The sequence below is a fragment of the Pocillopora verrucosa genome, chromosome 13 (assembly GCF_036669915.1).
Source record: "Pocillopora verrucosa isolate sample1 chromosome 13, ASM3666991v2, whole genome shotgun sequence".
Lineage (NCBI taxonomy): Eukaryota > Metazoa > Cnidaria > Anthozoa > Scleractinia > Pocilloporidae > Pocillopora > Pocillopora verrucosa.
The window spans coordinates 5,127,782-5,150,193 of NC_089324.1; the positions used below are offsets into that span (position 1 = coordinate 5,127,782).

The 22,412-nt window shown below is 37.2% G+C and overlaps 1 protein-coding gene across 1 annotated transcript; it reads left to right on the plus strand.

Annotated features, from left to right (window-relative positions):
- Nucleotides 1-93: 93 nt before the first annotated feature.
- On the plus strand, nucleotides 94-21,267 carry LOC131790170 (WD repeat and HMG-box DNA-binding protein 1). Its single transcript, XM_059107355.2, has 28 exons — nucleotides 94-685; nucleotides 1,174-1,285; nucleotides 1,568-1,624; nucleotides 2,195-2,286; nucleotides 2,970-3,078; nucleotides 3,782-3,832; nucleotides 4,182-4,228; nucleotides 4,860-4,908; nucleotides 5,240-5,272; nucleotides 5,773-5,832; nucleotides 6,113-6,219; nucleotides 6,861-6,945; nucleotides 8,072-8,113; nucleotides 8,967-9,147; nucleotides 9,802-9,908; nucleotides 10,122-10,208; nucleotides 10,356-10,540; nucleotides 11,303-11,384; nucleotides 11,937-12,217; nucleotides 12,639-12,747; nucleotides 13,421-13,482; nucleotides 14,177-14,291; nucleotides 14,709-14,819; nucleotides 16,013-16,081; nucleotides 16,873-17,164; nucleotides 17,707-17,940; nucleotides 19,364-19,496; nucleotides 20,417-21,267. Exons 1-28 carry the CDS (start codon nucleotides 609-611, stop codon nucleotides 20,736-20,738), a joined length of 3,291 nt encoding a protein of 1,096 aa, XP_058963338.2. The 5' UTR covers nucleotides 94-608; the 3' UTR covers nucleotides 20,739-21,267.
- The last annotated feature ends 1,145 nt before the right edge of the window (nucleotides 21,268-22,412 follow it).

Genomic DNA, 22,412 nt, shown 5'->3' on the forward strand with positions numbered 1-22,412 from the left:
ATAGAGTTAAATTAATGATCACGTGATTACATACAATCCAATAAGCATACACCTAACAGCAGATGTTACATCAACACAACAATAGTGACCTGTCGTCGCCTTTCTACTATGAAATGTTTTTCTCAATCTTTCGTTATCAGAAGTTTGTAGCAAGAAAGCATCAGTTTTTGTGCCCGGAATTGTATCGAGAGACGACTAATTTTGTCAACGGAATGATCGCCAAATAGTCATAAGGAACTAAAATGACCCTGGGCTCGAGATTGCTGCGGGAGTCGCTTCTTGGCTCTGTTTGACTCCGTCACGTGCACTCCCTGAAATCTAAATTAAGAAGTTCATTCTGGATCATCGTAGCGCAGCTGAACAGAGACACTTTTTTCCTTGTTGGATTTGAGAGAGCAGTGAAATTACGGGGAGATTTGAGTACAAACAAAAAGGCAGCAAGTACTGTTTTCTTCTGACTGCGAAGAGCTGGACCGAGGTTACCAGAATGCACTTTGATCCATCACTGGCGGGAAAATTCTTATATCGAACGCGGGTAAAAGAGTTCTGAGTTCGAAGCTGGAGGAAATCGGTATATTTTATTTCTGTAGCTTCCTCTAAAAGCCAGCATGCCGGCTGATCGAAAGCCTATGCGATTTGCTCACAGTGAGGGTCAAACGGATGTCTGTTTCGACGAAATGGGAAGGTAAGTTAAGTGGAACGATGTTTTTGACCAGTTTTTTCAATCTCCATGATCAGTGGCACGTTTTGCGGAATGTTATTTTCTTGTCGCTGGCAAAACAGTGTTTGAATCGGTGTCACTTCGCTACATCGTCTGATCTTTCTGAGTTAGATCACTTCTCTTAATCAATATGTCCACTGATCTCTCTACGAATATAATGCAAGGTAGGATCAAAGCAATGAAATGTTTACACGATCGATCGTTCGAGTCTGTAGATTTCACTATCAGTAAGGAGAAGTGATGCAAAGCTTTCGATAGATTCAATTCGTCCAATGAAATTTACATGAAATAAAGCAAGTTTTAGTTGTGATGAGATACATAATGGAAAAAACAAGTTAACTAGTAGTGCTAGAAGAGAGTGTCACTCGGTTTGTGAGCATACTGTACTTTTTCGAATTAGATACTTATAAATGTCGCTTTGAATTGCCTATCATTCACTGTTATGGTTTCAGTTACCTTTTGACGTGTGGCTCAGATGGAGATGTACGTATCTACAAAGATTTTGATGATAGTGATCCGGAATCAGTCAGGGCTGGAGAAAATGTGACAGTCTTATTAGTCAAGGTATATGCTTGCAAGCAGAAAATTTTTGTATTGCGTTAAACTGAAAGATTTAGTAAGAACCGCATATATTTTTGTATGGTGCTTCATGTACATAAGTGCTGTGTGCCATTAGTTAGTCTCTGATATTCTTTGCTTCATCATTTCACAATACTACACAACGGTTTTTCGTGGAGCCATACTCAGCCTTATAATTTGCTTATTAGTAAAATGTTATTGTTGCTTATAATTTTTTGATGTTCGTAACATTTAAAATTGTGATTACTTTGCGAAATTTTTTCACAGAACAAGAAAATAGTCACTGCATCGGACAACTCTGTGCAAGTATTTACCTTCCCTGAGGTAGTTGTCAATGTTTTGTCTTTATTAGTTAAATGATTTGCATGTATTTAATATATTTTGTGGCTGCACTTAGATATAAGCAGGGATTATTTTTATTTTCAATATTTTTACATAGCACTAAGTTTTCAAAGTTGTTTATCATGATCATAAAGAGGAATGCAGAGTTTGATCACAGAGTTTTCGATGAAATCACTTCACAACAGTGATAAAGTGGAATCCCAGCTTTGCTTGTGCATGATTTTAAACACTTTTCATAGGTTTCTAAATACATGGAAGATTTGTTTGAACTACAAATTGTGCTATGCAACTCAAGTTTTGAATTGGTATTTGTGAAGTGTTTAAAACATAGACATGAAGTAAATGTTTATTTAACTTGAATTTGTGGATTCTCAGTTCAGATCATGGAATGGAAAAGCTGAATTTCATTTAATAGACACAAATATTTTGTACAGTGGTAAAATAATTCAACATCTTTATTTTTAGCTGTTTTTTTTTTATTTAAGAAACTGGCTTGTAAGATGCATTAATAGTTTTTTCAGTGATTTTGAATAAAATGCTTTGTAATATTAGGGGTCTCCTGATGGAATCCTGACAAGATTTACAGCTCCTGTCAATCACATCTGCTTTAACCAATCAGGAACAGTGTTTGCAGCAGGAGCAAGGTTTGTTAAATGGCTACTGAAGAAGAATTTCTGATTTGTGAAACAGTGTCCATATGGTACTTTGAATAACTGTGAAGAAAGGTCTCGGCAGATCTTTCCAGATGGAAAATTCTAGTAAAGAAAGCTGCAGGTGTTTGTTACAAACTTAGGGCAAAGAAAATTCAAATCAGTTTGCCTGGGCCAATTTTACAGAAGAGTGCTCCACAAATGTTTGCATGCTTCATTATACAATAAACTCATATCAATGAGTGTTTGATGTTTAATAATAATTATGCATGAAAAATTTGCACAATTTTGATTGGCTCGACTTGAGTGCATTTTTCATGTGACATGAGTGCAAAACTACAAGGGCAAATTACAAAAAGTGCATGCTGTCTTGACTTTCTGTAATGCTCTTTTTATATGAATTGTTAATATTTTATTATTTTAATTATTAATAAATATTATTTCTTGTGTAATTGGTGTAATAAGCATGAATAAATTTTTCAAAGACTACAGATTACACTTTCCCTGTAGGCTCATGCAATATTGTTCTATTTGAAACATCTGCTTGTGCTAATATTAACAAATTGCACTTAAAATCATGTTGTCACCTATTTTAATTGCCACATGTTTTTAAGGCTGTAGAGAAAGTATTCAATTTTGAATATAATTTTCTCTAATAAATTTTTTACCACTTGCAGTGATTTCATTGTAAAGGTGGTCACTGTAGCAGATGGGAGCCAGAAAGTTCTCAGGGGCCACGAAGCACCAGTGTTAAGTGTGACAATGGATCCTAAGGACCAATATGTTGTAAGTTAACCCTTTACACCCTAACATCAGTATGCATATTCTCCATACTGTTCTCTATACATTCTCTAATGTGCTGGCAAGGAGAATCTGTTTAACAATCAAGAGGTTTTTTTTAGTTGATTATCATTTCCTTTATTCTCATGTCCTTAATGTTTGATTCAGGATTGATATTGAAAGGAGAAATTAGATGTTAATCACTCTCAGGGATTAAAGAGTTAGAGAATAGATTTTTCAACTTCTTATTATAATAGTAAAATCTCTATGTTCTGGAAATTTGATTTCCCCAGGGTGAAAATATAAATGGAATGTTATTTAGAGAAAGAAGTCATTAGAGCAGATCTGAATTGTGCTTGTAAAATTTGAAAGATGCTAATGACTAAAAATCTCCTAGGCTTTTTTCAGTTGCAGTTTAGCATATCTCAAGTTCTTTGGGCTTGTTGAATAGTTTGTTAATATAGACTTACCTGTATGCTTTAGACTAAAAGAAGGTCAATCGCATGCATTCCTCCACCACTCACCCCAAGTTGTGCCCTTGCAGTGGGAGGGAGGGGGGGGGGGGGTCATCTTTTTTAAACATGTACCTCAAATACTTGGAGGCACTTGGATTTTTTTCAAGAAGCATAAAGTGCATGCAGTATTGTATGGAAAAACTATCAGCAAAAGAATTTAAAGCTTAATTATAGCTACATTATTTTGCATTTAGGCTTCATCTAGTTGTGATGGTACAGTTAAAATCTGGAATTTGGATGATCAGGTATTCTTTTTATTTTTTTTTTGCTCATTTATTTTTGTTATATATAACAAATAGGTTCATAAAACATTACAGCACTAATGCATTCGGTGAATAAAAAAGGATAAAAAAGAAATGAAAGAAATATAAGTGGTGAAAAGACAGATAAGTAAGTAGGAAAATAAAAAAAAAGCAAAGATAATTAAACATTATGATAATCACCAAAAAAAAATGTCATCAGGTATCTGTGGGCTAGTGATACTTATGATTATTCAGTAAATGAATGAAACTACTGTACTGACAGTATCTTTAAATTCACAACTTTTTACATTTACTCAATTGAGACATTCGCATGTTTATAATTTCTTGGCAGACTTGCAAGACGACTTTGTCAATTCTTCCTAGGGTGAATGATACAAGGTAGACTTAAAATTGCTGTAGATTGAAATATAAATGAATTACTGTGTTGTAAATACTGATTCACCTTCAAAATGCGCTCAAATGAAAAAACTTATCCTGCTAAAGTGAGTCCTGCAGTATTTGCTTTTTTGTTTCTGCACAAAAGGCTGTGTATCAAATGTTCCTTCCATTTTTCCCTGTGATTAAATTCTACATCTGGTGACCATTTCATAATATTAACCTTGGAGACATGATTTGAAAATGAAGGTTAACCCTTTAACTCCCAGAAGTGATTAACAAGTAACTTCTCTCTGTAATATCCATACATTATCCAGCAAACAAGTCATGAGAATACTAAAACTTATCAACTGTAGAAGTTGTTATCTTGATCTAACACCAAATTTCCATGACTACCTGATGAGAAAATTTGTGGTAGCTGTAGGGGAGAATTAATATTCGGATGTTAGAAATTCAAGAATTAAAAGGAAATCCTAAAAAGGAACCTATTGATGTGCACATAGATGCGATAAGGACATGGAAAAGTAGACTTCTTTGACCTTAATGGGATGGCTTACCTTTTCATGACTTTTGCAATTTTCACATTAATGATATCTGACCATTATTAAATGATTTGTCAATTTCATTTCTTTAGGATCTCAAAGACCTTGTGCCGACTTGCTTGGCAACCGGGCAGTGGCAAGGTATGTGCAGTGAATTTGATAGTGCCTTTGAAGTGCGTGCTCAAATACCTAGGAGTAAAATAAAAATGTGCTAGGAAGGTGGTTCAATCCAAGTCTAATGACTTGCATGTTGATTAAATTGCTCAATCAAGGAAAGACTAATTAGTAACCTGTCTGTAGCCAATCTGGACCTCCTAATCGTTTATGTCTAGATTCATATTAATGGGATTAATATTCACTGAAATAAGTGATGCTAAGATGAAAAAAATTCATCTGAAATAAGTGATGCTAAGATTAAAAAAAAATTCATCTACCTTCTGTTTACTCTTCTCTTGTTGGAATCTTTTTCTAGTATGTGGCTGTTCCAGTGGATAAAACTGTCAAGGTACCTATTATCCCTTTTTACACCCTAACATCAGAATGTATATTCTCCATACTGTTCTCTATACATTTCCTAAGCTGCAGACAAGGAGATATAGTCTAACAATCAAGAGCTTCTTTAGTTATTGATAATTTTTCTTCATTTTCATGGCCTTAACTCAGGGGTGACATTCAGATAACCAGAAAGCCTGTTAGTCAATCAGTCAATCGGTCAGTCAGTCTGTTAGTCTGTGAGTCAGTAAGTCAGTAAGTTAGTCAGCGGTCAGTTGGTCTGTTGTTCAGTCAGTTGGTCAGTCAGCCAGCTGGTTACTCAGACAGCCCTATAGTCAGTCAGTTAATTACATCACCTGTGTATCCACCTGTCATGATCAGTCAGTCAGTCAACCATTCAGGGAGCAAATGAGTCAGTGAGTTAGTTGGTTGCTGAGGGTCAGCTTTTGCTTAAACATTTGCCAAAAGTGGTAATGTTAATACTGATCAGTAATGGCTGTATTCTATGTTTAGGTTTATGAAAGAGATACATGGAAAAATACTTTCAACTTGGAAAAAGATGGTCACAGTGAGGTATAATTATGTACTTTTATGGCTAGACAATCTCTCTTAATTTTTTTCACATTAAAAAATCCTCATAAGATATCCAAATTGTTCGTCAGAAAGATGAGGATCATGCTGACATCAAGGAAAAAGTTACCTTTCATTGTGTCACCAAATGATTTTAAGACAGTATTGACAGAGGGGGATACTTTGGTGAATGCTAAAATTGAGGAAATACAGTATTTCTTAATTATCTAATTATATCATAAATGCAGTGAGTAAATATTTCAAATGTTATCTGGTATTTCAGTTGGTCTCTCTGGTGTCTTGGTCTCCCTGTGGTAACTACATTGCATCTGCCAGTATCAATGGAGAGATATTTATCTGGAAGGTGGCAACACAAGCAGTTATTGAAAGGTTTGGGAAGCAATAATAGGAGTGTGTGGAAAGATGCCCCAAGTGACTTACTGGGGATGGACTCAAAAATCGTTCTTTCAAATTGTTTTGTCTTTCCTGGGGCAACTTGAGGAGAATTTGATGTTGTCAAGAGTCACTTGTTGATTAGGCTTTATCATATAAACTGTGGTATTTTTTAAGGATCTTCAGCCCCTAGAAAAGCTCTAACTACACACATATAAAAGTAGGATAATTTTTACATATGTTTATTATTGCTAATCAGCTGCTGACAAGTTACTTGTCTTGCATGTCACCCTGTTGATAAAAAGAATGGCAAAGCATTCACCATTCCAAATCCAAGGTCATTTGTTTTGTTTTCTTGTCAGTAGAGGGCTATTGTGTTTATGTAATAAACAAAATAATACACGGTTGCTCGTAGATAGGAAATTTCTCTTGAATTGTACAACTCAATATCTCACTTGTCTGCTGGGCTAGCTCATTAGATATCAAGTTTAAAACTCTTGAAGCAATATTTCATTTCTTTGCATGCTTTAAAATATGGCATCAGACTACCCTTGATATTTTTAAAATCAAAATACCTCTGGAAAAGGATTTAGATTGACTAAGGTCATGAAATTTGATGAAGTATTATTTCATTCTAGGATAACTCATGAAAATGGACATACAATTTGTGGCTTGGCGTGGAATCCAAAAGGGAATAAAGAAATTGCTTATACTGATAATCAGGTGAGCAAAATTGTGATAATGTTTGAATGGTGTTATTTCATGCAGGTGTTTCAAAATGTTTTGAAGTAGGTGTCAGACTGGGCAAAAGTATGTGACTGTGAAAAGTTCATTAAGTGCCAAAATGTAATTATTTTGACGAGAGTAACTGGAAACATGTTATCAAGTAGCCAGCAGAACTGTGGTGATCATGGGCCTGTTTCAAAGTCCATGTTTTGATATGTGTTAATAACTTTTTATACAGCTGAGGCAGGGAGCCTTTGACACAGACAGTAGGGTTTACCCTGACAAGATTTAAGCAGGTGCCTATAGTTCAAAGGGTGGTTTGAAAATGATTCTTAGTAAAGGAATGGATAAAGTCATAATAAATCCTAGAAAAACGAGGATTCAGCCTCCCTCCAAACTCTTGGCTTCTAAGCTTAGTTGCTAGTACCAGTAGAACCTGATCATTGTCTGAGATGCTGATAGATTTCTTACCCTTCACACCCCTCCCCCAAACCCATATCCTACAGCCTTCATCTCTCACCCTATCCTCTTCCTCTGTACCCTAAGCCCCTCATGCTTCCCCTCCTTATTCTTCAGTCAACATCTTTCATTCTTTTACTTACTCTAGATCCTACAGAATCATCTTTCATCTCTCATCCCTCTCCTCCCCCTCTTATTTCTGACTGTTTGCCTGTTATTAGTCTCCCTCTCCCTCATCTTACATCCTTCATCAATCACCCCTCATCTATTACCCCCAACCTCTCACCTCTTACCCCTCCCTGTACCTCGTCCCACTCATTCATCTCTCAGCCCTCACTCCTCCCCATCCCTCCCTCCCTCCCTCCCCATCAACTGCTTTTGCCTCACATCCCCAACCCTCTCTACCATCACCCCTCACTCTTTGTCACTCACAATCATCACTCTCACTCTCCTTTTTTAGTAATAAATATTATCCATCCCTTGATGACCTCAAAAGTTTTGAATGACTGATGCTAAAGGAAAGATTTTAGAGTGTATTTATGTGTTCTGTCCCCAAACCCAACTCAAAGACTTTGATTAGACCATAATGCCTTAAGCTAAAAGAATGCTTGTTGTGATAAACTGGGGAAGACAATAATTTTCAATTTGTTTGGATTTGCTACAGGGTCAGTTTGGTGTCTGCGAGAATGTGATTCCAAATGATGAGGTTAGTTATGCACCCTTTTTTGAAATTAAAAAAAAAAAAAGAAGATAATGAAGGTAATGAAAGGAACATGTAATGAGAGGTAATGACCAAGTATCTTAATGTGATTTGTAAGTGTACAGAAAAACCAAAGAAACCAACAAATGTTTAAAATTTGTTGGAAGAGGGTTCTAATTGTCATTATATTTGGGTTATATTTTCCTGGACCCCATGGAAACCAAGGAGATGGTTTTAGTTGCATGTGGTTCAAGATATTCAGGGGAGAACAAGAGTATTGCTTGATGACAGGGTTGTGAAAATTTAGCTAGCTGACAACCATCATGCTCAAGATTTTGTTTGGCAGGATGCAAGATGGCTAGAAAGCATGAGTAGAATATGATACCCAAAAACATCTATGCCTAGCAATGTTTGGGAATTTCCTTCGAAACATGAAGATAGTTATGTCTATGTATGAGCTTGGGAAAAAAACTTAACACACAAATGAACAGGGTTCTCTTTAAGGTTTTAAGTAGCTGGAGCTTTTTTAAAGGTAAACGGTTGGGGATCTTGAAATCCAATATGGTGGACAAAACGTCATATCATTTGTTCTTTCCTGCCACCACAGCAAGATTTGTCAAAAAGACAGTCCCCATCAGAACATGAAAGTAGCTGGCGAAACCTTGCAGAGAAGCTGGCATACTTCACCGGCTGCTGGCTCTTATCTACATTACCCTGAGTGAAAGAGATCTTGGAACTTTCAGTTACAATATTACCCCTTTAACTTTTGTTTTTATCTTGAGTGGAAATATTCTGTACATTATGAATGAAGAATTGCCTCCTCGTGTCTCACTTATATTGGGTTACTTTGCTTTCGCAGGTGAAAAGCTCCAATCACTCTGTAACTGACAATGATGTCATGGATGACAGTTTGATGTCTGCTGCCATGGATGCTGATAGTGATGATGAACAGCTTATCATTGGGAAGAAGAAACCCAAAAGCAAGTCCACAGCTTGGATAGACGAGGAGGCAGAGGATGATGATGATGATGAGTTCAAAGGTTAATTGATGCCAAAAGCTGTTAGAGATTTTTAGTACCACGTGTTAATTACCCTGGATAAGATGGAATTTTCATCCTTATAAGTAACCATTTCCAAGAAATTTTGATGTTTTACATGACCTCTTCTTTGGATGACAGTGTGGGAAGAAGCAGTGTGGCTGAATGGTTAGGGTGCAGTTTTGTAATCCAGGGGTTCCTGGTTTAAGCCTTCCACCCCGCTACTCACTGGACTTGTTCTAGGATGCTCCAAGTTGAACTCCTTGGCTACACTTTGTATAAAGCCAACTGGTCTGCCTCCTACCAGTTGGGGTTCTGAAAACACTATGTTTATTACAATGTTCATTTCCTAATATTTATAAACATATTGAGACTTGTGAAACGTGTCCCAAGAACTGTCATTATTTTCAGGACCACTCTTTGTTGGTTGATCACATTACATGACCAAGTGCCACTCATGAGTTTAAATTAGTTACTTTTGAGAAGTACTATAGGTTACTTTCAAATAATTGAATTCTCATTTCAAGAGATTATTATCAAGCAAAAGTCTTCATCATGAAGTTTCCATTCATTTGAAAAAAAATTTCTTAATTTTTTGCCTTGTTGTACCTGCATGAATATTGTTCTAATTTCTACCCCTTTTTCTAACTACACTAGACATCCGTAAACTAAAAGCAGCTTTGGCAGCTCCATTAGACTTTGGTGATGGGGGAAATGATGGAGACACAGCTAGTGAAGTGTCTGCACCACAAGCTCCCAAGAAGGTAAAATTTACAATAGATTTGTACTGATTCACAGCTGCCAAAGACAGAATTAGTATTTAACTCGACCGGGGGTTAGAGCAATGTACTATGTGCATAATTTTTATTAATTTACAGAATTTCTTCCACCCTCTTACCCCAAAAAGTTATAAACATTTGTTTCAAGAAGGACTAAATGACTGACATATATTTATTTTGTCTTGCTTTTGACTTCAGGAAGTGATCCACACTCCATTTATTCCAGTACTCCAGCCTCCTTTTCAACCAGGTTCAACCCCAGTCCACTTAATGCACAGGTTCATGGTTAGTAAATTATATTGTTTAACTCTAGTATAATCCTTTCCTGAGTGGAACATGCTTTGGGCTTGAGCCTTGCTTGCAGACTACATAGTAATGTTTCTGGTGCAGGACCTTTTCCTAACCTCAATGCCTATCACTGTCCATCTTCAGGTATGGAATTCAGTTGGAATAGTACGCTGCCACACAGAAGATGAGATATCATCAATAGAGGTTGAATTCCATGACACAAGCACCCATCACCCTTTACATCTGACCAATCATCTGAATCACACCATGGCTGCACTGTCATCCACTGCTGTTTTGTTAGCATGCAAAGCTCATGAAGATTCACCAAGGTACTGTAATTCTCAATAACCCTTTCTCTCCAAAGGTCTGCATATCAGGTATCCATACAGTCTATCATACATTTCTTATAATCCTAGCTTTGGGGCTTTCCTGTTCAAACAAGCAATAGCTCCCATTATAATCCATCAATCAATTTATCTTGTGCACAGTTGGTCTAAATACAACAAAATAATAGAAAATGCCCAGGTGATGTATCCCAAGTGATATTCCCCAATTGCCAACTTTACCTCCACTAAGATAAAAGTCTTTGTTTAAGATTTAATTCAAGATGGGAGAGAGTTTAGCTGCTGTAGGAAAGGAAGGACATATTTTTTTGTTATCATAAAGTCATACCATTGAACTATGAAAAGTAAACATCCCATGCAGCAAACAGTTAGCTGTTTGTAGGCTGTTCTTGGACCGTATTGGTTCCTCATAGCTCACAGTGTTCTTCAAGCTTTGCTCTCAGAAAATTGATTACATCTTGGTACAGATGATGTTTGCAGACAAATATCTGAGCATAAATTATTTATTTCTGTGTTTTATTCCTTCTCATCAACTTTCTGTGTGAAAATGAATTGTTAATGTGAGAAAAAAAGTTAATGTTATCTAGGTTGGTAAAATGGTTGATGTATATTTTCAGGTGAGGGGTGGGTGTGGGGTTTCAGAGCATGTCAGACTTAGGGCTCTTCTAGGGATGCCTAGTGGATCTTGAAAAATATACAAAATTTTATGTTGCAAAGTTTAACTTGGATTATTTTGCATTGTTGCAGTAAGCTTGTTTGCATCCATTTTGGAAGCTGGGATAATTCAAGAGAATGGACTGTTGCATTACCTGAGGGAGAATCAATCCAAGTATGTAGGCTAAAAATTCCCATTTGATACTTGAAATATGAAGTAAATATTAATTTATTCAATTTGAATGATTTCAAGGTAATGAGCTAGGATTTTATTGATGTTTTAAGTTCAAAGACACATAACAAAAGAAATAGCTTTCAAGTACTGTTAGGATATCAAATAGTTTCTTCTTTGAATGACAGCAGTTTATGAGCAGGCTGCTTGCAGGAAGATCTCAGACAAGTTAGGAGGGGTCTGCAGGGGTGTGGCACTCATTATCAGTGTCATACTTTCAGGTGAGGGGTGGGGGTGGGATTTGGGAGCATGACAGAATCAGGGGTTTTTTTAGGGCCAGTCTGGTTCTCAGTATCAGGACCAGACCACTTGCAGTCTTTTTGCTGGCCAGTGTTGCGAGTCCCTGAAAATTGTATGAAGGTGGAGCAAAGTTTGGAATGAAGCACTACAAACTATTTACAGGCCAGAATAACAGGGGCTAGTAAATACAGCATAAAACTTGCATGTTTCATTAAGTGAGTCAAACAGCCTTTTTACTGCATTTCAATCCATTAGGCAGTGGCAACTGGCAGCTCTTTTGCCGCCGTTGCAACTGACAAGCGTTTCCTTCGCATCTTCACTATTGGTGGGGTTCAGGCCGACATTCTGAGCCTTCCTGGCTCAGTGGTGTGTATGTCTGGACACAAAAACCAACTGATGGTTGTGTTTCACATTAACAACCCCCTCCCTGGTGAGCAAGCTTTAGCTCTTAAATTACTGGATTTGAAGCACAACCAGGAAATAATTGCAGAGGAGAGGGTGTTGCTGAGTGAGAAGTCTACACTGGCATGGCTAGGGTAAGAACTAAGCAACCTTACTACTGGCACTTGCTTTTAATCAGTTCCCCCCAACTTGCCCTACCCTATCAGCATTTCCAGAGGTGGTACACCCCAAAAACTCGAAGCAGAAGAATTTGGTTTTCTTCAGAAAAAGCCAATTTATTGCAAGGACTTTTTACCCAATATTTTTCTGCACTGTTTCTCTGCACGTAAAGTTTGAAAAAATTTTAAACCTTTATACTCAGAACTCCTCTGGGTTGGTTGTTCAAGGCATGATTAAGCTAATTGAAGGAGCTTAGTGTAGCAACACATGACTGTACTAGAGACAGTAATAACAGTTTCTAGAGATTTTGCAAAATTTGTTTTTGGATATTGCCCTATAAAGATTGCAGTGTGGCAGTAATTTCAAATGCTTGATCTTTCTTTTTTTCCTTCAAAGTTTCTCTGAAGAAGGCACTCCAGTCACTGTTGACTCAGCAGGCGTTGTAAGACTGTTGTCACGTTCCTTTGGTACATCGTGGTCCCCAGTTTGTATCACTAAAAGTAATGTAAGTGTGAGACTGGGAATGATATCTCAGTAAACCTCACGTGTTAATTATGTGGTGCTCACATGTTTAGGAGAACATGTGAAGATTGCCTTCACTATACAAACTCAAGGTTTTTAATGGTTTAACCTCCCACATTACGTGAAAATTAAAAACCAACAAAGAGGATCAGATAACAAAATGTAAAGGCACTTTACCAAAACGAAAATTCTTAAAGATGAAATTTGCTGTTCTTTTCTTTATTTCCATTGGGTTTTTTTTACTAGTAAGTTTAAATTTTTTTTACTAAGGTTTATTTTTTCCTGCCATGTCCAAACTTAGCTTTCCTCATATTCTATTTGTTGATATTTTTTATGTTACTGTCTTTCTAAACTCAAATTTTTCCTTGTTGCTCCTTTCCTAATCTGTACATGTCCTCTCTTTTTTTGCCCCACTCTGTATTAACCTTTCCTCTGCTCTGTCCTCCCCTTATTCTCTCTTCTCTCTTCCCTCTTTTCAATCTCCTTCCCTCCATTCTTCAATTTTCTAGGGTTTCTCATCTCTTCATCATCATCATCATCGTCCTCCTCTTTTGGACTGTTTCCCCTTACTCCCTTCCACCCTTCGTTCGGTCTCTTTTTCTTCTCTCTTTCATTCCATGAACAATGTAAAATTCAGGGATTACTTGTTATTTCAGATGAAGAATAAGTCTGACAATTATTGGGTGGTTGGTTTGGATGAGAAAAGCCAGCAGATCAGGTAAAAGACCTTCACCTTTTTTCAGCTTCACAATACAGTGCTTTTAATGAGACCTGGCACTCACCAGAGTTTCGGCATATATTCTGTTGTGAATCGCCAGGTATACTCTGAAAGCTTTCAAGCAAACTCACGAAGAGAGACCTGAAACACCTCATGATCTTTTTGAGTTCTTTCAGTTAACTATTACCTTCAAAAACAAGTTTTGATAAAAATGATTGATATTGTCTTATCATATAATCCAGCATACATTTCCAGCAAAAAAAAGATTTTGAGTTTCCAAGAAGATACTGACTCAATTCTTGGTCACCAGTAACCATATAGCCTTTCAGAGGACTTTTTGTGTGAAACTTAGGGAGCAGGCTTGCATGTTAGCAAATGGAAGATTTTGGTCAGAAATAAAACGATCAGTTAAACAATTGTTATAAAGGAGACTAATGTTTACGGAAGTAACAAGGAAAAATCCGTTTGTGGCCAGTTCCTTTTGAATGGAAGTAATGGGATAACAAGAGGAAAATTGTTTTTCATATTATTCTCCGGCGGTTGCTTTACCGAGGTAGCAATCTTCTTCAAATCTTATCGAGAGCACTACAATAATCATAAATCAACTTACTTCTTTGGGATAGTCGAACCTCTCAGGTTTCCCTTTGACTATATAACACAGTATTTTATTTGTTGTACTTCTTGGCCCGTTCAGGTGCATCTACTGCAAGGGGTCAACATACCCACCCACCCTGCCACGCCCTGTACTTGTCCTTATGCCCTTGCAACTTCCGTTTTGTGAAATGACGACAGAGAAAGGACAGCTAGAGGTACGTGGAGCAACTAGAAAAGTCGTGTTAAAACAAGGCTGCAGCATGCTAAACCAGGAGCACATATGCTCACCATCTGCTATTAGCTGCTCATGGAGTGATTCATTAATAACTCACCTTCATGCCCATAGCAGACGGCTCTAAGTGTACAATACATGTAGTTTTATCTTCCTCTTAGCTGCTTATGCTGTGAAAATGGATAGATTTGTTGTGAAGGGGAGAAATTTTGCCTTCTTCAGGATGAAAAGGAAAGAAAATAAAATCACGGGAAAAGAATGGTTTTCAATCTGTCGTATGTTTACATGTGTAATAATTTTTAGGGTATGTTTTTACGTCGAAGGTCGCATTAGCCATATCAAAAGGTGAAAAATTCTTTCGGGTACCTAACGGGATTTTTTTTTCTTACCTCTTATACAGGAAACATATGTTAGGTCAAAACTCGTGTTCGGAGCATCTGATGAGAGAGATGAAGCTTCATCAAACCTGGCAAAGACATCTCAGATTCAGAGCATTATGAAGTTGTTTGCGGTGTGTATCCTTTTTTTTATTACTATTACTACCGGTATTATAATTATTATAATTATAATAGTGATTATTATTATTATTATTGCTATTATCATCATTTAATTTATTTTTCGGTTCAGTTCAAGGAGTAAAATTTGAATTAATCTTTTTTATAATAAAGTTCGGATATAACGCGCGCTGTCATTGGTTGAAAGAGCATGCTCTATGAGAGTATAGAGCATAGAACTGAGCTAAAGCTGTCACGCCATCTGCCAAATTGTACTATGTTCGATCTTTCTGGGACTTCTTTTTAGCTTTTTTCCGATAATTGAAAGTAAAATTTCGGAACAAGCGAGCCGGCAAGTAGCAACAGAAGAACCAAACAAAGGCGAGTTTTGCGGCGCTGTCATCCCGAGCGATCTTCATGTTCCGGTGAATTCGGCTGTCGTTCATTTAAAAAACACTCGCCTTGAACAGTTTGTTTTCTACCTTATCATGTGAAAAAACTCGCGTGTTTTTTATGAGCCATAATTCGGCTGAAGTTCACTGAACATTTCACTTGAAGATTCTGTATTAAAAACTTCAGGCAAAAGCGTTAAAATCGACCTGCCGAACTATTTGAGTTTGTAAACTATCGCAGATTGTGAACTTTGATGGTTTGACACTTTTGACAGCTTTTGTCTTGTAGAGCCAATCAGATTATTTGAACCATTCTAACAGGGATTCTGATTGGCTTATTGTAGCGTGCTCTATGAGAGTATAGAACATGCTGACGACATTGTTGTTCGCTTTGGAAATAAAGTTTGTTTTGAAAATTGGAAGTAATGCATGGGGAATTTGACGGATTCTTTATTATAAAACAAATGGAGAAGCCTTGACTGTGCTCTATTCTGTTATAAAGCACTTAGGAAGCGGCTAGAGCACTCAAGAAGTGGGGAGAAACACTCGACTACGTCTCGTGTTTCTCCCTACACTTCTTTCGTGCTCTAGCCGCTTCCTGCGTGCTTTATAACAGAACAGAGCTCAGTCAAGGCTTGTCTATTTGTTAATTTGCAGCCTTCAAGTCTTCATTTCAACTACTGAATGATGAAAAATTTGTTGTCCATGTTTAGTATTTTGTGGCGTCTGTGGTGGAAGTGATTTTATGACCTTAAAAACTGTTAGGAGGAAATGGTTTGAATGTGGCAGCAATATGTTTTTTTTTCTTTTAAATTTAGTTGGCCTGTAAAAGTGATAGAGAGTTCCGTGCAATGGAGTTGTGTGAACTTCTACCAGATGCCCATTCTGTAAGTATATTCAGTGACCTTTTCGAGTTCAACCCTTTAACCCCTAAGAGTGACTAGCATCAAGTTTCTTCCTACAATATCACCTGTCAATCACATGTTTAGGTCATGAAAATAAAGGAAATGATTACCAATGAAAGAAGCTTTTGATTGGTAAACAAATTCTCCTTATCAGCACCTTAGGAAATGTATAAAGAGCAGTATGGAGAATATGCATACAGATTTTTAGGATGTAAAGGGTTAATAATCGTGTTATCTGCTGCACTTGTGTACTCTTAATCTCATGATTCCTTTTAATTGGCACAAGAAAAGGCCTTGGCTTTAACGTACAATCATTTTTTTTAAAGATGTTTTTCAATCAGAACTGGTTATGTTATTCAGAACACCGTTTCAATCCTTTAAGCTTTTGTTTACTGAGACAATTTCCAATGACCTAAGAGAATAACTTGTAAGTATGAGTGCCGTTGTCATTAAGTTAAGCCAGCAAAATGTACACATGTTGGCCTCTGCCAGGCGTTTAATCAGTGAAAGAGGTGCCATAGTAGAACATAACCAAAAAAAAGGAGAGGGGTTTTCAGTGGAAATGCATAGAGATCCCAGGCTAAGCGTAAATGAACTCGCAAGGAGAATGCAAAACAAAAAAAAATTGCGTTAGTAGAGGTACGCCTAGTATTGTCACTTGTCTTTCGACAACTTTTTATAGTCAAATCACCAACCCACATGTAGGATAAGTGACCAATACCTGCAGAAAAAAATGATACAACATGACTTAGTGTAGCTCTTTCCTTCCTAAGGTAAGTTTAGCAATAAAATATGCAGCACGGAGCAGACGCATGAACTTGGCAAATCGACTGGATGAGTTGGCCCGTGAGAAGGCAAAACTGGAAGCTGAGGAGGAGTTTGAGGACGATTTCCAACAAATTGATTGGCCTGTAAGGAGGAGTAAGATATCTACATCGAGGGTGGGTAGTCATCGGCCTTCTCATACACCACGAGAAGTTGAACAAGAGGAGGAAATCGAGGAGAATGAAGTGGACTGTGACATGGATGTTGACGATGACGATCAACAGGTTTCCAGAAAAAAAGGTGGTGTGTCACCATTTGCGTTTTTCTCAGGTTGTAGCAAATGTAAAAAGAAAGCAGCTTAGGTGATGTGCATTTTACTGAAAGGTGCACACACATTCCAGAATTTTTCTGATAGACTTCTTTTTGACTGAAACGTGTTAGCACCTGTACTAGCCTGTACTAATTTACCATTGAACAAGTGATCATCACATGTCAAAGAGAAGACAGTGGTTTAATGGTTGGTTCGTTGGACTTGGAGTGCATGGTCTGGGTTCTAATTATAAGCAGGGTGACTGTGTTGTGCTCTTTGGTAAGACACTTTACTCCCACAGTGCATCTCTCCACCCTGGAGGGTAATTGTTCAGGGAAACACTGCATGTACGTAGTACTTTAGGGTCCTTGAACCTCCGATGGACTAACATTCCGATCCCAGGCCTTGTAACATTACTTCTATTTGTTTCATGCTAAAATGAAGAAGATAAATGCAGAAATCAGCCTTGGCTTTCTTTGAAGTTTTTCTCCTACGCAGACTAATAACATTTATTCAAATGATTCTTTTACAGAGAGGAAGGGCTTATCAAGATTGGATAGTCAAGACTTAGGATCAAAACTCATTTCAAATGCAAAGTCTAACCCACCTTTGTCGCCTCTTCCGAGCTCAAATCCAAGTCAAGGCCGATCTAATCCCTTCAGAGTATCTAGTCCTGGAAAAAGGGCTTCTGGTGTGTGTGGGAAGAGTTTTTTCGACAGCGTGGAGGAAGAAAAGAAAGCATCACTGCAAAGGAAAAGCAAGATATGTGAGTAAAGCCTTAATTTTGCTAAAAGTGGTGTTAATATTTTGAGAAGTCTCTCTGCACGAAAGAAACTGCACTGTTATTGAATCTAACCCTGCAGTCGCTCTGAGGAAGGGCTAACGCTCGAAACCTTAGCTTTATTAATTCTTTACAGTGGCCAATTTTCATTATAACCTAACACGCACACCAGGCCTACCTAATTCCTAGGGAGCTACCGCGGTAAAAATGCTTACGTACGCTCAGCCGTGCATCCATAACATGACATATGTAGTTTCGCTTTGGCTGAAATATCTCGTCGAGTTTAGCCGTGAGGTTTCAAAATTGTCAAGAAGACTGATTTTCCATTTCATCCTAACTGAGATCGACCTTTTTGAGTGCAAAATTAAAAGAAAATATGCTAAATAATACTCGTTTCGAAAAACAATTTGCGTGTCATATGAACTTCGTAATAGACCTCCCTCACCGTGGAGTCTCTGTGGCTCAGTGGTAGAGCATCAGAGTGTGAAATCCAAAGGTCTGAGGTTCAATTCCTTGTGGGGGCTCAGAATTTTTTCTGTCCCATGCTTGTCAGAAGACGAAAAAAGATCTTTCTCAACAGTGAGCGTGTAGCTCTTCCAGGCGACGAAATTAGTTTCGTAGTTGACAATACTTCATTCCCAAAAGCGATTCAAATTATGGTTGTAAACAACACTGATTTTTCTGATTTCAACTGAGGCTTTGCGACATTGGATATACTCTTCATTGTCAACTCAGTTAATAAAAGCAAATTATCATGTTGTACCCCGATCGATGCAGCACCACAATTTATTTAGAAACTTACCCCCTTCATTCACTTGAAGAAACGGTTTGATTAGATTGACACCACGTAGGCAAGAATTAATCAGAGAGAGATGAAGTTGTTTATAAATGATGGCAAAAGTAGTGCAAATTATTATATAGCTGGCTTTGCAAGTGAGCAAGTTGAAGCATGTCCTCAGATCTTATCTGCTGCTTAAACGGGCAAGATAAAGCAAATCCTGTGTTCTGATTGGCTCATTGGCTAACCTTGTGGGAGTAGTTTCTAACTTCTTGGAACAAAAGAAGAAGATTGACAGCGAAAAGTGTTTCGCTAATTTTTAAAGACTTTTTTCATCAGTATTTTGTGACGTAGAAACTTCTTTAGATATTTTAGAAGAATGAAGGGTTTGTAAACAGAATTTCAACCTATTCTAGGCTTTCACCAGTAAAACGAAGCGCGATAGTAAACTGAGAAGTGATAAAACAAGGGAGGCCTGGGTTGACTTGACCCAAGCGTACCTCGCGATTTTACTTAGCATATACTATGACGCCGATTGTCATTTCGCTCTGTTTTGTTAACTTGAAACCTGGAACAGGCTAATAGAATTTTAAGCTATAAACCCTTCTCAAAAAGCACTCTACCTTACAGCTCCTGATTCCAAGCCAGTTCAGAAAAAGAAAAGAGGAAAACAAACCACTTTGATGAAAACACCTCCAGAGAAAGAGAAAGCAACAGTGAATAAGGAAACATCGCCAGAAAGGAAAAACACACCCTCCAAGAAGTAAGTGGAGAATTGCCCTTTTTTCAGTGTTACATCATTTGACCATTAGAGCACTGGAACACCCAGTATTCCGTGCTGCTAGGCTAAAACACGAACAGAAGGAAGAGCGGCAAAATGCTTCCACTTAATGATTTGTTTTGGTTTTCTCTTAGCAGGCTTTTTAAAAAACAAACTTTAAACGCTTTAGATTGTTTTGTTGGTATTAACACATTTAAATGGTTTCATCTAGGTTGCTTTCATCTTTTGTGCATGCCTTATGCGGTCGATGCGATGCTAAGTTGAGGCTCAAGGATCTTTTTCGAAAACTAGAAGGCAAAATTATACTAGAAAAAGAAATAATGGAGTGGTTGCAAGTCCCTTATTCGATGGTCTAACATGATAAAAGCGGACATTTCCCCGTGGTCACTAATTGCTCTTGAATCTGCCCGTATTTATACATCTTATTCGATGGTTTATCATTTGTTATTTGAATTTCAAACTCCGAAATATTGCATTTCTAGTTTTCTGATTGGTTCACTCAACTCTGGTTTTCAGCTCATATTCTGAATCACCTTAGTGGCAACTATTGTGGAGCTGAAAAAGGGCTCTAAACATCCAAATGTTGTGGATTTAATGCAGATCAAGAAGAAAATTATTCCATCTGCGCTTGTTGGATACGCGATTGGCTATGGCCAACTCATATCAAATGTGCTCGTATAGAATAATTGTTTAATATGCGCAGGTCTTTGCAAGTTGCATTTTTTTTCCACGCCCTGTAGGGACAACTTGATATACTGGGGAAATGACATGAATTTACAAAATAATGGTAACTAGATGACCAAACTTCCCTTTCTAATTTATAAAGGAGATTTCTAATAACTTAAAGAGAGGAGTATTAAAAGATCTTGGAAGGTAAAACGTTCATGTTTTATTTTTGACAGGGTGAATGGTTTTACCCTTTGGTTTGAGGAGAACAAAGGAGGTTTGTCAGAAGAAAATCCTGAGCTGACTGGTACTGATCTTGTTAAATCTGCCATGCGACAATGGAAGGCACTTGATGAAGATGAAAAAATGGAATGGAACAATAAAGCAAAGGAAACTGCAGAGGAAACGGAACAAGGAGAAAAGAAACGCAAAAGAGAAGTGTCAGATGAGGAAAATGAAGACTCGTTAAATACAATTAATTTAACTAAGAAGACAAAAGAATCAGGGGGGAAAGTTGCAACATCCAAACTGGCAGGTTTTGTTTATAACAAAAATTAAGTGCAGATCTCCTGGTCAGTGTTAATTTATAACAGTCATGAAATTTATAGTAACTTGCCTTTTGTCTCCAAGATTTTCTTGGAGTTAGCCACTAAGTACAGGTTTTTGTTATGGAATTGATAGATTGATGGATTCAAACAGTGGGACTTGATAGGAAAACTGAAAAAACAAAAGAGCATATGGGAACTATTGAAAAGGATTAAGATAACATATAACTGCATCCGAGAGAACTTCAAGCATTCACTTGCCATTTTCAAGATTTTTTCATATTTATTGTATGAAAATCTCATTGCTAAAAATCCTTGCTATTATGTGGCTGTGGTTTTCCCATTTTAAGATTGTTGCTACTGGTTGAAACAATTTAAGGACTGAGTTAGACACATTTTTATCTTTGGTTTTGCTTTGTCCCAGAACTCTTACTTTATAACTACAACAAAGACAATTTTGAAAAAATTATGAGATATTTACTTGTCAATCTTCAGTATCAGAATGAATTTCAATAAATTCAGCCATTCGACAGGATGGGCATCAATATTGTCTCTTCTTCTGAAGAAGTCGCGATGTGCCTTGATTCGTTCGTATATCAAAACTATCTTTATAAATGAAAAGAGTATGACAGTCTGAGTTTAAACCTTAATGAAAATTCTCTCAGTCTTGTTTTGAAAAACTCCCCCCAACATAATTAGTATTACTACTAATTGCTCTTGCACTATAAGTTGAGAGGCTTTTTCCCATTGCATCAGAGAGAATAATTTATCATAGCATCTCCATTACTATCCATCCTCCAGTGACAGCTGACAATTTTCCACTTTCCTCCTCCTGTTGAGTTTGCTTTTGTCTTAAATCTTGCTGAAGGTTTAACATCAATAGAAACAAATTTAAAATCTGGTTTTCTTTGTATATGAAGTTATTTTGTGTTTTCTCCAACAACAGTGAATGGAACATGTGGTTCTGATGTTGTTATTATTTCACCAATAACAACTCATCTTTTTCAAGAGAAAGAAAAAAGTATTCTATGAATCCATTTCCAATCAAACAGTTTCTTGTATATATTGTTGTTCCATTTACGCTTCTCCTATATTTAACATTTTAAGATTATTGATAAAAGAAGATCAAAATGGGTATTTTCATCAAAAAAGAAAGAGTGTCTTCCATTGTGTATTGAAGTTGGTGTTTTTGGTCCGAGTGAAATTTTATTTTTTTCTATTGCACGGTTGTTCAACCTGATTGATCGAAAGCAGTAACACGAAAGTTATTATAATGAAGTACTTCCCTGTTTGAGCTGTGGTCTGTGTGATATCAACACGTTGCTTTTTCGTTGATGAACGTCCCAATAAAGAGACTTCTGCCTACATGCTTTCACAAAAAAGAGAATAAATTGGTTGTGTCGGTTTTTTCAACGGCATACTACTTGTTGCTGCGTCTTCGTCGTCAGTTGGATTGGCATGATTGACGGTCTTTATTGTCCAGATCTTCATCACCTGGTTCTCCAGGATTGCTTGGGTCTACCGAGAAACTCATTTTCAGAGTTTTTTTTTTTTTCAAATCAAAGAATTCCTTCAGGCAAACAGCCTTGAATAAGAAGTTGAACTCTTTGCGTCAACTAACTTTTCTTTGATAGCATCCACAGTTTTTCTTTCCAGTCAACCTGGTCACTTCACTATTCAAAGCTGA